Source organism: Thermobia domestica, chromosome 6, assembly GCF_964235325.1.
Source record: "Thermobia domestica chromosome 6, izTheDome1.hap1.1, whole genome shotgun sequence".
NCBI lineage: Eukaryota > Metazoa > Arthropoda > Insecta > Zygentoma > Lepismatidae > Thermobia > Thermobia domestica.
This window is the reverse complement of record NC_137459.1, coordinates 30119728-30133864: the sequence shown is the minus strand read 5'-3', so window position 1 is coordinate 30133864 and position 14137 is coordinate 30119728. Positions and strand designations below refer to the sequence as shown.

Sequence of the window (14137 nt, the reverse complement as noted above, 5' to 3'; positions counted from 1 at the left end):
CTTGCAACACACCAGTTTTGAACCATTGTACTACGCTTCGTTATATTCATATACAAGGTATTTCAAAACAACACTAACAACGTTTTGGAAGTGATTCCTGGTACCAAGATAAGACAAAATACAAACCAATCTGGCTGAAGAAATGTATCATTTCGGAGCTATAGGCTGCCGAAAACATGAGAAAATGAACTTTAAAAGTCCATAGCTCCAATGTTGTGGGACTTACAGTAATCGAGTCAAGATTTTACTTAGGAACTGATATGTGTGCTGTCCAAAAATAGATGTTTCAGAATCCTACGGCACTCTCGCAACATTTTTTATAGAGGGAATTTGGCTACGGGAACATAATTTGAAGCAATCACAAACTACATCTGTAAAAATTGTTGCAGAAGTACTTCAGTATTCTGAAATATGAATGTTTGTATAGGGCATATACTAGTCCCTAAGTGAAGTGTTAACCCGACTATGGTTGGTCCCATAGCATTGGAGCAATGGACTTTTAAAGTCCATATCTTTTATGTTTTGGCACATTATAATTTTGAAATAACGGATTTCTGTACCAGGTTGGTCTATACGTTTTGTCTTATCTTTGTGTCAGGAATCATTTCCTAAACGTAGTCAGTGTTATTTTGAAACACCCTGTATAATATTAGCGTAACTGTTTTATCTGCATGGAATCTCTAACCTTCAGAAATAATTGTGGAAGATGAGACTAATAATAAATATTGTTGAGCAACCAGTTGATTTTACATTTTGGCAACGCCACAATAAGTTTGCAAGTCTGGTTATCCGCACTCCATTGTATCTCCTCTTAATAAGAAGGTAGCTATGACTTTAGAAGTGATTGTCTATTTTAGGAGCACGTGTTGAGCACTTATTATGTATGCTATATACGCCTATTGTACTTCTCCATTCTAATTTCCTTATTTATTTATTTGTTTATTTTTAATATTTACAGGATCAATGCTGCTGGAGTTGTGTGGCCTGCCGTGAAGACGCTTACACATCAAATGACACATGTATTCCATGTGACCCAGGATACGCTCCAAATGCAGATAAGACCCACTGCAACAAAGTGCCAGCAGAAGTGATCGCTTGGCTCAGTCCCTGGGCTATCGTTCCACTCTCGTTCTCAGCCATTGGAATCCTTGGGACTCTATTTACCGTTGTAGTGTTTATCCGGTATAATAGCACGCCAATCATCATGGCGTCTGGCCGAGAGCTGTGTTACGTGTTGCTCTTCGGTATTCTCATATGTTACCTGATGTCGTTTGTCATTCTTTCTAAGCCAACAACATACACATGCACTTTGCTCAGAATTGGCCTCGGACTCTGTCTTTCAATATGCTATAGTGCCATCTTCACGAAGACCAATCGAATTTCAAGGATTTTCAACAGAGGCATCCGAAGTGTCAAACGACCATCCTATACATCACCAAAATCGCAAATTTTAATATGTCTAGGTAAGGGATAGATTAAAAATAAACATAAATAAGTAGTGGTTAATAAGTTACGTATTTCTTACCAAAAGAACTAGTAATACTATATTCAATTACAATATTGATGTCAGTATACAAGTTATAACATATCTTAAGTTACATATCAAAATATACCTTCTATTTATTATTTTACTTTTTAAATGAGTCCAAACATCTGTACTACATTTTATTATTATTATCAGGATAATTTCTTCTTCATATTAGATATTTACGCAGAACCAGAGTTAAACTTTCAGTATGAGGAGTAGTCAAATGAAACCGAACACTGCATAAAACACATTCCTCGCAAAAGTTGGCAACACTACTGTTACTTATCGATACTGCCATCTCATTGAAGGTGAAATGCATAGTGACAACTCAAAGGTAGACGTAGTTGTTTGTTTTTTGCTCCACTAGGCCAGTCAACGAAGAATCGAATAAGGAAAAAAAAATGGTGGAAAGCTGGAACAAATTTTATTTTATTTTTAAGAGTGTCCATAACAACATACTAATTTTGCGCCCTGTACCACCTCGGATTTGGCCACCATCTTGGAAAAATGGCTCCAAAAATTAGTTTGTTTTGTAAATATCTCGAACGAAAAGCATTTTAGAGCAAAATATGTTATTACAAATATAATCTACATTAAATTCTCTACAAGAAATGTTCTCTTCATTTTTTCTCTAGGATGCACCATTTAGAAGCTATAGACGTGGCTAATTACGCATTCATTTTTCAGCATTACTTTGTAGCAGAACCTTAACTAAAATTTTCTGATACTATTTTGTTTTAGTGATTTTTTATATAAAATATAAATTAATCTATTTTTCATTCGTTGTAAGTGTGACTAAATGTAAGCAATTAGGTCTATTGGATCGTTTATGTTCAAGGTGTAAGTTGAAAAATATTTCATCTGTGAGAGATTTCTCAGTGATGGTGTTAAGTGTATAGTAAAAGAAATCACGACTGGATCAATGAATTTGGTATTGGGATTGACAATGTTTAAGATTTAGTTGCTGCTGAAGCCAGACCATTTCTCATGCATGAAATGAGTTCTACAATATTTCTTCTGCAATAAAACCTGGTCGCCCGAAAGGTAACCAGGTTCTTCTCTTCGTCCATATGCTTACACTTTTGGCGATCATACCATGCGTCCGTGAGATTTTTATGCCCTATGGAAGCAAACTGTAGGCTTTCTGTTTTCGTTTGTTGGAATATCTTCTGAGTACTTTTCTTTCAGTATAGTTCTTATTATTTTTTTTTTTTTCAGTTGCCAGTGCATCAGTTGGAATATAAATTAATTGTTAGTTTCAAGCAGTGGCGGATCCAAGGGGAGCGATCGGGACGATTGCCACCCGGGAGGAGGAAACTTCTTTTATTTTATATAAAAATTAAACTCATCCCAGAGTTTGGAGCTCTTAAAAGTAGCTCTAAGTAGCAGTATTACAACCCACCCACCCCCCAGAAGTCCGTCCTGTATCCGCCCTTGGCTTCAAGGTAATTGGAAACACGAACCATAACATCTGAAACAACATTATCTTTTGGACGACCAGATTTTTTTCCAGAAGAAATGTTGTGGAACTATTTTCATGCATGAGAAATGGTATCTGGCTTCAGCAGCAACTAAATCTTGAACATTGTCAATCCTAATACCAACTTCATTGATCCATTTCTTCTGTCGGCTGCTTCCATAATAGAATCTTTCACTTGAATGGTTTCGACGCGCTCACTCGCACAGTGTTTTACTCTACATCTTTAAAACTTAATCTGATGTACAAAACAGGCAGACTTGTTGAAAATTAAAGCTTAGTACTTCTGACCTAAGGGTTATCGGTGTAGGTGATGAAGTATGTCATGATAGCAAAGATTTGCTAATTATTGATTTTGTGTAAACTTTTCTATATTTTTCATAAAGCACAACACTTTTCAGTCCTTTAAGTTGACAATTCTTTCCATCTTTCACTTCAATACTGCAGTCTACTAATGTCTTCAGTCACTTTTATTTTACTATACACTTAACAATATCACTGAGAAGTCTCACAGATGAAACATGTTTCAACTGACGACATCTTGAACATAAATGATCCAATGGACCTAATTCCTTGCCCTTAGTCATACCTGCAAGGAATGAAAAATAGATTAATTTATATTTTATATAAAAAAAATCACTAAATAAAAAATGTGTCAGATAATTTTAGTTAAGGTTCTGCTACAAAGCAATGCTGAAAAAGAAATGGGTAACTAGCCATGCCTATAGCGTCTAAATGTTGCATTTTAGAGAAAAAAAATGAAGAGAACATTTCGTGTAGAGAATTTAATGTAGTTTATTTTTTATAATAACATGTTTTTCTCTAGAATGATTTCCATGCGTGACAAAAAAATACTAATTTTTGGCGCCATTTTTCCGAGATGGTGGTCAAATCCGGGGTGGTATGGGGGTGCAAAATTAGCATGTTGTTACGGACCCTCTTATGAAAAAAAAATAAAAAAAATGTTCCAGCTTTCCAACCTTTTTTTCCTTATTCGACCATTAATCATCCCCTATTAACTGGCCTGTATAGGCGAGAGTAGTAAAAAGTATGTTCGTCCAGGACAGGAATGGAAGCAAGTAGAGAAGTGTAGTTCGTTTCTTGATGGCTAAGGGTGTTGGAACACGCGAAACTCATCGTCGCATGTGTACTATGTATGGAACGCTGCATGTCACTGACAATGTGCAGGACTGATATAAGAAATTCCGAGAAGGACGTACATTACTGCGATACGAGTCGCGCCCAGAGCAGGCCCATCAAGCCATTACTTCTGGTGTGATTGTAGGGATTGATGAATACCCTTAGCCACCAAAAAATGTACCACACCTCTCTGCTCTTATTTGCTCGTGCCCAATTTTGTTCCCAGAACAGCACAGTAAGTAAATGAACACAATCAAGAAAATGCCGAATGTTCAGAGACCACACTCCGCCACACACTGCACAATAGCAAAGACACCACAGAGAAGAATTTCGTCTGGAATCTGACACGAGTCATCCAGTACGACAATAGACGATACAGTAGGTAAGCTATTGGCCCTACCCACCGCACCAAATGGTCTCCCTATTTCCTGGTGTAGTTTCTGAAACCAATGTTATTATGAATCCCAACAGAAATCACAGTCAATTATGAACTCCCAAAGAAATTTCAATGCACGAAAGATAGAAGATATATGAAATGCGTCCTGCAGCAATTCTCGCTGAAATTTCCTTCCCGACGAGGAATATATAGGCCTATATATAATTAATAATCGAACTCAGATGTTTCGAGAAACACTTCAATAATCAGTTTTGGGCCTAAGAAGTTTTACACTTAGCGTTTATATTTAATACAAATAAGTTAATAGTTATGGAAAGATATGGATTATGACTGTAGCTTGGTTAAATGATAATAATAATAATAATAATAATAATAATTAATAATAATAATAATAGACCTATTAAAACTGAAGTACTTGAAAAAACATCCTGCAGACTATCCCTGAAATTATTACTGCCTTTTTGTTCAGAGTGCCCCCGTGGATGAGTGGTTACGCTCGCCGCCTTGTAATCAAAGGGTCCTGGGTTCGATTCTCGGTGGGGACAGAAGGTGTTCGAATCTAGCGTTAAGCTGAAACAACATTTCCGCTCTCTTTCCTTTTCTGATTAAAATATTTTTCTTTGGTTGAGATAGAAAAAAAAAGAAAGAAAAGGAGATGGAAGTAAAATTTTACTTTTTCTAAAAATCAGAAAGATTTCATTCAATTCTTTGTGGCCGTACTTTTATTCCTTTTTAGCCACCTTTTTTTTCGTACTTGAAATCAGTGGAAGTGACAATACTAATGAGCGCACGAATGTAGGTTGACACTACGGTGAAATTTCTCGTCCGTTGGCAACAGTATCTTTGATCAGACAGTTTTAGTCACGTGAAAATGCACCGGCAACGTTTTAGCAGCCGTTACGCTTATCGTGTCTTCCCCCTTCGAGTTTAAGAAAACAAAAACTAGGCATCAATAGCTAATTAAATACTTTATAAGAAAAAGAGAAGTTACGAAAATGATTTTTGTATCGTCGGTAAATATTTAACATTCTTTAAGATAAACTACAGTAGGGAAATATGTTCTGCTTAAGGGGTTAAGTACGCAGAAGTAAAAGCCCATAAGCAACCACAGTACAGACTTAACTCTGGACGAGCTATAGGGCCGTTCGTAGTGGTAAGAGAGAATGCAGGCTCGACTGTGTACGGACGTACATAGAGGTGCTCAAGCGGTTAAGCACCAATTTGAGGAATAAGAAAGTAACTGACGAAATGTTTAATTACCTATATTGTAATGCAGTTTATACCTATAATGAATATATGCTTAAAGGTTCAATATTCAAGGTTAACATTCCACGATTATGCACCGAGGTTAAGGAAGAAAAATGGCGACAATGAGATATGTATGGTAATGGTGAAATAATGAAAGTTGAAGCTAACGGGAAAAGAGCGAGGAAACCCACGCACACAGTGTTTGTCCATTACATAACCCATTTTACGAAAGCTGGGATCGAATTTGGACTCCTACGCGTCATAGGTAAGCACACTACCATTAAGCCGCTGGGCTCCTAAACTTGATAATATAGTATTAAATGAAATATTCTTTGCATTTTGTGGTAATCAATTAGCTTATTTGAAGTATTTAACCTTCACTTCCGTATTCATTCATGTTAAATCAAGTTTCAGCGCTATAATACTAATTCACTTAAAATTAAATTAAATTATAATTTATGTATTAATTTGAACGAGGGTTAGTACTTATGCTAGTCTTAATTCTATTGTGTTTCATCGAATTAAGACAAACAAACAAAAAAAAACTTGATACTTATTTTTGTTATACATAACTTTTGTTTCTTTTGATCCCTAGATCAGAATTATAAAATAATTTCCTGGCTCATCTCCATTCATCCAATTATTGACACTGTAGATGTAAACTTAAACGCATGCTATTGTTGGGAACAGTTTAAAATCCGCTTCATTGGCCTTCCCTAATCCGTTGTTTTCGTTTTCAACCGAGATCCCCCCAAGCTTTCAAATGTGATTAAGACCACAACGTTCAGATGGATGATGTATTGCCACGAGAATGAGATGAAAAGTAGGAGAGGTAGATAGAGAGATGGAGAGAGAGAGAGAAAGAGAAAGAAAGAGAGAGAGAGACTCTTGAATTATTTTAAAGCTTCCGATCCGATCTTCCTGCCTCTAATTCATTTCTGGTTTATTTTTAATTGCGGATCCCCTAAGTGGATGATCGTTGTGGAGCAAAGCGTACAAGAACCGGGAACAAAATCACTCTAAACTCGCGTAAGATTTTGTGGTTAATGTCAGTCAGAAAAGCATACATCTAACTTGAAATTAATTCCGTCACAATTAAGAAGATTTGTCAGAAAGAAAATTAAGCATCATGTAGTATAATTTTCTGAAATTATTCGGATTAAATGCCGTACTCAATATTTATATTTGACAACTTATTAAAACTCAAAGTAGTAGAGTAGCTTAGAATTTGACAATGAATTAGTTTTCTCTCACAGAGATTATACGTTCGTATCGGAATAATCGTATTGTTTCACTGACCTAAGCATTTTAAATCAATTATTCTTATTTTAGGAATTTAATATCACAACCTCTGCACTGAGAAAAATCCGTTATCCGGGCAGTGGTATATTGTAGAAATATACGAAATCCGTATGTTTACTACGGGAGATATGTAAAGAGACTACATTATCCATATGCTACATACGCACTGCCCTTTTCCCAGTTAGATGTTACATCACGCTTCTGCTGGATGCCTGATATCTAACAGTCTTCAGTATATTGCATACGTATACGTATGTTACATATGTTACGTGCGTCCATCTGTATATGAGATCCTGACAGCCTATATAGAGCTCTTTCGTTCGTACTGAAGTACATATATACAGAACACTTATACGAAAACTACGTATAAAACATACGTATTCATTTATACGTTTGCAGCAAGATGCCCACATAGGATTGTATGTTAAGTCCAAAAACTACAGGAAATTCTCACGTAACCTACATTTACGCCACATAGCTTTTTCCCAGTGAATACAGTCAGTTATTCTTTGTAACAACTGACGAGTATCAGAATGATAGGTCAGTTACATTCATATTTATTGTTCATAAATATAACCCGATGACTCATTCTAGCTACGTATAATGGTGTTGAGTATTGTTTTTTATTTGTTTTATGAAACTTGTGTAGCTGTGACGAATAGCGCTTTCATCTATTTCTGAGTGGATTGTTGCGCTTTTCCCTAATTAGAGCCGGCAGAATGATTTAAAGATAAAACTAAGATTAACCCCTTGAGTCTCAGCCCTGTAGATAGAGTGCAGAACCTCACGACCATGCTAAACGGAGAGCATTAGGCAACAAACAGTGCAAACAAATCATCAACCCCATTGGTTGCTAATATCATAATTGTTTCAAAATTATTACAATTAACATTTGGGTCTCTTGTAGACTAGTAGTTAAAGCATTGGACTCATTGGAACATAATCTGATGAACTATGACTCTCCTCTTTCTTCATATTCTACTGCTTTTGTGATACAAGGTACACACGAACAAAAACAAGTCTCATAAACCGTAGGGATTCTGGCTCTCAACAACAGATGTCACAACGTTCGTGCTTTGCTCATTGCTTGCCAAGGTCCTGTGCTCTAATGATGTCACAGCAACACGTGGACTTCGGTCCTCCCCGACCAGAATCATTCGTACGTTTTCGTGGACATTACCATGCAAGAATATTTCCCCTTCAGCCGTTGAAGCCAGTTATGTACGGGCCCGTACGTAGTGGTAAAAAAATTTTAGGTTTGACTAAGTACGAGAGGTACGTAGTGGTAGGGAAAAACGCAGGCTCGACTACGCATGTCAAGGGGTTAAACTCTACTAAAGACAGTAAAATGGATCAAACGAAACGTATATTCATAAAAGGATCAGGCTGCGTTTATAGTAAGGATTAACAATATATATATACACAAAGTTTTTGCCTAGGTGTTTATGCAACCCATAACTTGAATGTTATGAGGGTTGCATATTACAGTTACTCGAAACATACATTTATGAATGAATTGGAACATTTATGGCCACCGTTATAGTTACCGTTACCCGTGAAGATATTAACGGATTGGCTCGGCCGAGATAATCTCTCTACTTACCTACTGGAGAAGACAGAATTAAAAAAAAATCCACTTTCGTTCAAAGGTTATCCTGTGAAGTATCATGCAGATTAACATTACCATCTCACAAGGACCAATTCAGTAATCCTAATAAGCTAAAACGTACATAAAAAATAAAAATACTTTTAAATTAAAGTGTATAATATAAAAAAAAATATAAATTAGCAATAAGGAGACCAATTTTCGTCCTTTATTTATTTTTTTCTCTAAAGAAAATGAGTCACAAAAACAGTGCGTGATCTACAGGCCTATCCCCACCGAATTTTAATTTGCTTAAATAGACTTTGAATTGCTTAGCATATATATTAAATATTTTTTTAGAGATATAGCCACGGGGAGGCAAATGGAACTTGCTCCTTCCTCCCTCCCTACACACAGAAACGACTTTCTGGCAATTCCAAATGAGGTTCTCCTGTTTTGTATTTATTAAACTTGTTTAATGAGTGTAGTAAATGAAGTATGTTCATAATAGAATATGAGAGAAGCAAATATTTTTAAACCAGGTCAACACTTGAAATTAATCATCCACTTTGTTAGCCTCATTTGCCTAATTGGTTTACTAACACAGCTGCAAATGTATTACCATACTATTCCATAATGGTGTCTGGGTTTGATTTCATTTTTTCCCTCTAGTTTGTTTCTTCTTTCCTTGCTATTTATAGCTATATAAACGAAAAACTCAAACAAATAGACCCCCTTAAACAATTTGTGTTTCCTTGTAAGTATTTCATTGGTACATTTCCTACAAGCTGTGGCTCTAATTTCACGTTCACTCCTCATGGATGTCGCAATAAGATAGCACAAGAAAATAAGAATAAGAATAAGAATAATAATAATAATACATAGTTGTATCTCCGTACCCATTAGGAGACGCCCTTTAATCAAAATGACATAGTAATAATCCGCCTTGAGGTATGTAGTATGACTATGTTCGGAAATCCGTATCAAATGTGTCAGTAGTTTTCCCGCGATGCGGTAATAGACAACAGATAGCATTGATTTTGGACGTTCTATTTTCACCCGTTTTCTCATTTACTCCAATGGGAACTGAACTTGGACTTAAACGGCATCGTGAGTGTCATTATTCTTCTCAGCGACCCAGAGAACAATGATTTGGACGCAAATACCGCTTGTTTTCGATTATTTTACATGCCACTCCCTCCTTCTTCTCAACAATGGTTTCATGAAAAGTATTTAAACCCTTCCTTTTGCATAGGATACGCATTTCAATGAAAGTTTTGGTGGCTCGTCAGTGACAGGCTTCGAGTGCACATCGCGTTTCCGCTGTGCTGTATAGATGAACGGGGTCGAGTAGGAGTTTCTTCACACATACATTACATTTACACATATCTTCTTTGCATATTTACTCATTCATACATTCATTCTTTTCTTTACACTTTTTTCTTCATCATACACTTCTCTCTTTTCCCCACCTTTCAGCCCTGTCTATCTTGGTATTTATAACTCTTTCATTGTCTGAACTTCTCTCCTGATTTTGAAGTTTTCTTTTTTCTCCTTGTGACATTTACTTTTCAGGTTCTTTTACCTTATTTTAATTCTTACTTTGTAGATCTTGTAATACTTTATATTTATGCACACACACCCACACCCACATTATATATATATATATATATATATATATATATATATATATATTGCAAATTGCATTTTTCTACTAATCGAATCTTTACATTATACACGTTTAGTTACCGTTGCAAATTACCGACAAGCCTTTTACAACACTGTGACAACGTTCATGGTGTCGCATTTGCGGCGTTTCAAAGAAGGATGAAAGTTTTGTCCCAGATGTGTAGGCAACCAACATTGATCATAAGTTTTGAAATGTTGCCTAATATGTTAGGGGCTGCTGTAAAGACGTAACCACCTTCACAACCATTACTAGGGGCGCTAGGAGTGCCTTACTCCTTAGTATTTGTTTCGAGATTGCAATTATATACTATGTTTGGTTAGAATTGGTCCAGGCGTTCCACTGCAACATACACACACACATGTATCATTTGTTTAAATACATGGTAAGGTATTAGTGTCTTTGTTTTCTGAAAAAAAAAAAAGTAATTCAGGCTTGCTTTTAAAGTGTTAAGACCAAGTTCCTGTTCCCCCCTTTAAAAATTCACTGGCTATATACCCCTATGTTCTTATGCAAATTTTTGGTTCTGCGTTATTGTCCATCAAAGATGGTGTCTGGACTTCATTTAATTTTTGCAAATAAATGATCAGCTAAAAGGTACGGGCAACCGCACTAAACTTCCTCGGTCTCACTTCTTAAGCTGAATCATAATCATACTGTAGGTATTACGGACAATTTTATTTACAAAATGTAAACAAACTAATAATAGGCGTCTTCAGAAAACTTTTTATCGAAGAAACCTTACCCTACGAGTAAACTACATCTTGTGATATTTTAAAACAAAACAAAAGAAAAATATTTATACCATACTGTACGTTTGATAATGATACGCTTATTTATGAAATGTGAACAAATTTGGTTGTCATTTTTGAGAAAATTGCTGGGAGAAAATAATTCCAAGAATAAACTATTCATTGTTGATTTTCTTAATGGAAAATGGTTATACTATATTGTGTTTTTTTTAATTGAACCTTTATTTATGAAATATAAAGAAAATTGTCTCTTAAAAAAAAATCGAACGAAGAAACTGCCATTCAAGTTAGGCAAGCGTAAACTTGCTCTTCTGGATTTTTTTTTAGATGAACGACATATAATAATAATAATAATAATAATAATAATAATAATAATAATAATAATAATAATAATAATAATAATAATAATAATAATAATAATAATAATAATAGGTTTTCTCCCATTATTGGCAGATCATCTGCTGCAACTGAGAAGCCTCAATGTTCCACGGTTTTCCGCTTCCCTCTTCGTCTTCATGTACGATTTATCTGTTTCGATATTGTTCATTAATTGTAGCCTCCTTCATCCTCTCCCTCTCTTTCCTGCCTCCATATCCTTTAAAACATCCCTCATGATAGAGTTCCTTCTTAGCCAGTGTAGCAACCAGTTACTTTCCCATTCTTCTCCACACTAGACAATAATATAGGGTTGATAATGAAATTTGAACTTATGGAAAGTAAATAAAATTGTTAGAGCAGATTTCGAGAAATAACTTTATTGTTTATCTTAATTATTCAGTAAACTACTCTTATTTTTAGGGGTAGAAAGAATATTAATTAGAAAATCTCCTTTAGAGAATCAAATAAAAGCCTTAAATTTAAAATGTGGCATCGATACATCGAAAAGCATGGCTTCTAGGCTAGTATACATCAGGACGAATGAATGAACTAATATTAATATTTAAAAAAAAAAAACACTTTTCCAGTATGTGAGAACTATTAAACGTGTAAATTCATTAAAATTTGTAATTCGATTTTTTCTAACGATCACCATAGGTTCTTGACTCTTATCGTTGCTCGTAAGTAAAAAAAAAAAATCACTAATTGCTATTTTGAACAACAATTAGAGATAATACATGGAATAAAACTCTGAAACGTTAGTTTGATGTTAAATGTGAAGTTAAAGGAGTGTGCGCCAAGCTTCCCTAAGATAGGTTAACTTATGACGATTACGGACGATAAAATTCCTTGTACTTGACATCTCTTTAGAAAAATCAAATAATAGACGAAAAATAACAAAAAAAAAAAGTGATGGGAGAGAAAAACATAATGAAATACACTCTTTAATAAGAGCCTCGTAAGAATTCACTAACAGACACAGCATTAATCTCAATATACTTTACTGACTTTGCGAAATTATTTCTGTAGAACAATAGCTTATTTATGATCTTTCTCGTTTACAGTCAGAAAAAAATGTTGATTCAAAAGCAAAAGAGCGAAACCTTAAGTTCAACGCTTCATGATTTTGAAATTTACAAACAAAAGCAAGGATTATCAATTAAAATACATGAAATTGAAGTAATTACTGGAATCCTAAAGACCAGGAAACCATAGTATCGTTAAAGACATTCATGCACGGTGTATATTTTTCATTACAAAGCCCAGACACATGATAAAGCCAACATTCCACCGTCTGAAATTTCCACACTAAGAAGAGTGCTCTTGTAATGAGCAACCAAAAGGCAGAAGAAAGAAATGAAATGTGTGCGTCAGTGTCAATATGAACGAGGTTTACATTTCACATGTTCACCTCTTGCTACAACAAAATGCAGAAACAAATTATAAAACATTTGAACGTCAGAGTGATGATATGGTCTGAAATGAACTTTTACGTGCCAAAAACTTAACCAGAAAGTTTTGTAACTTCTGAACAATGCCTACTGTTATTGAGAGAGAAACAGAAAAAAAAGTACGAAAATATTGACCATAAACGTTACTCTTAAAGTATATTTCCACCAAAAATGTGTATCTCGAAATGCTCGTCCTTTATTTCACACTTAAATGACATCTCCACTATTCCGTTCAAAATCTGAATTTCCTCCTAAATGAAAGAAAATGAGATCGTTCAGTTTACCATCCGATGATTATGCCAGTTAGGCTAAGGGAGCTGATGATTAAGGCAAGTGAATAATGATGGAATAATTTGTGGAATGAAAATATGGGAGGAAACGGGAGTATTCCGAGAAAAACACGGACACGATGTTGTCCAACACAAACATACCTGTCATGCTGTGCTCTTTAAACTATAGTTCTAAGGTATTCTAAATAAGGGGAAGAAAATAGGATGAAATTAAACTTTCGTAGTTTCCTTGTAGTACAACTGTTAATGATACAATTTAATTATCACTTTGTACGAGGGTATTTTTTCAACCTCCGTTGGCCCACTAATGGAAACGGCCAAAAGAACCACATGATATAATTTTAGGATTTTTAGTATGTTTAGATTTCTGGGCGTCGGTGGGCATTTAGCCTGTCACGTATGAGGGATCACGTTCCTCGACGAGTACGCTACCCGGGAAAAGGGAAGGAAGGAAGCGACCTGTGATCTATAAGTCAGGTATCACCCCGGCATTTTCCTGGTGTGCATGAGGGAAACCCAGTAAAACCTCATTCAGAATGGTTGGCCAGGAAAAGCTTTTTACACTTTTTCGATCGAGAGCCCCCAGCGGGCCACGTGACATATGAAACCAGGACAGGACAAATTGCTCATTGGCCGTCATTCATATCTCATACCGATAGACAGATTGTCATTTATTTATTCTGAAGTAACGAACGTGAAAATATATCTACCGCAACCAAAACATTCGCCAAGTGTAAACCACGTGCTGTAATTCTATTTCTTCATGTGAAAGGGCATAATACGTCCGCAATTCATCGTCGTAGGAGTGGTTGTTGCGTGCGCGAGTGCTGCAGATACTTTAAAGAAGTACTTACTTACGTACACGAAGAGTAAGCAAAGGTAGGAATATGCAGTAGCAGACA

General features: G+C 35.5%; 1 protein-coding gene across 2 annotated transcripts in view; it reads left to right on the top strand.

The window, feature by feature from the left end:
• The window catches only part of LOC145687918 (metabotropic glutamate receptor 8-like), a 1213247-nt gene that overhangs the window by 1179170 nt on the left and 19940 nt on the right, over positions 1 to 14137 (top strand). For both annotated transcript variants that reach the window (XM_081761477.1, XM_081761476.1), the window contains one exon: positions 959 to 1463. In XM_081761477.1, coding sequence (XP_081617603.1) covers positions 959 to 1463 — 505 coding nt within the window. The remainder of the gene's footprint in view (positions 1 to 958; positions 1464 to 14137) is intronic.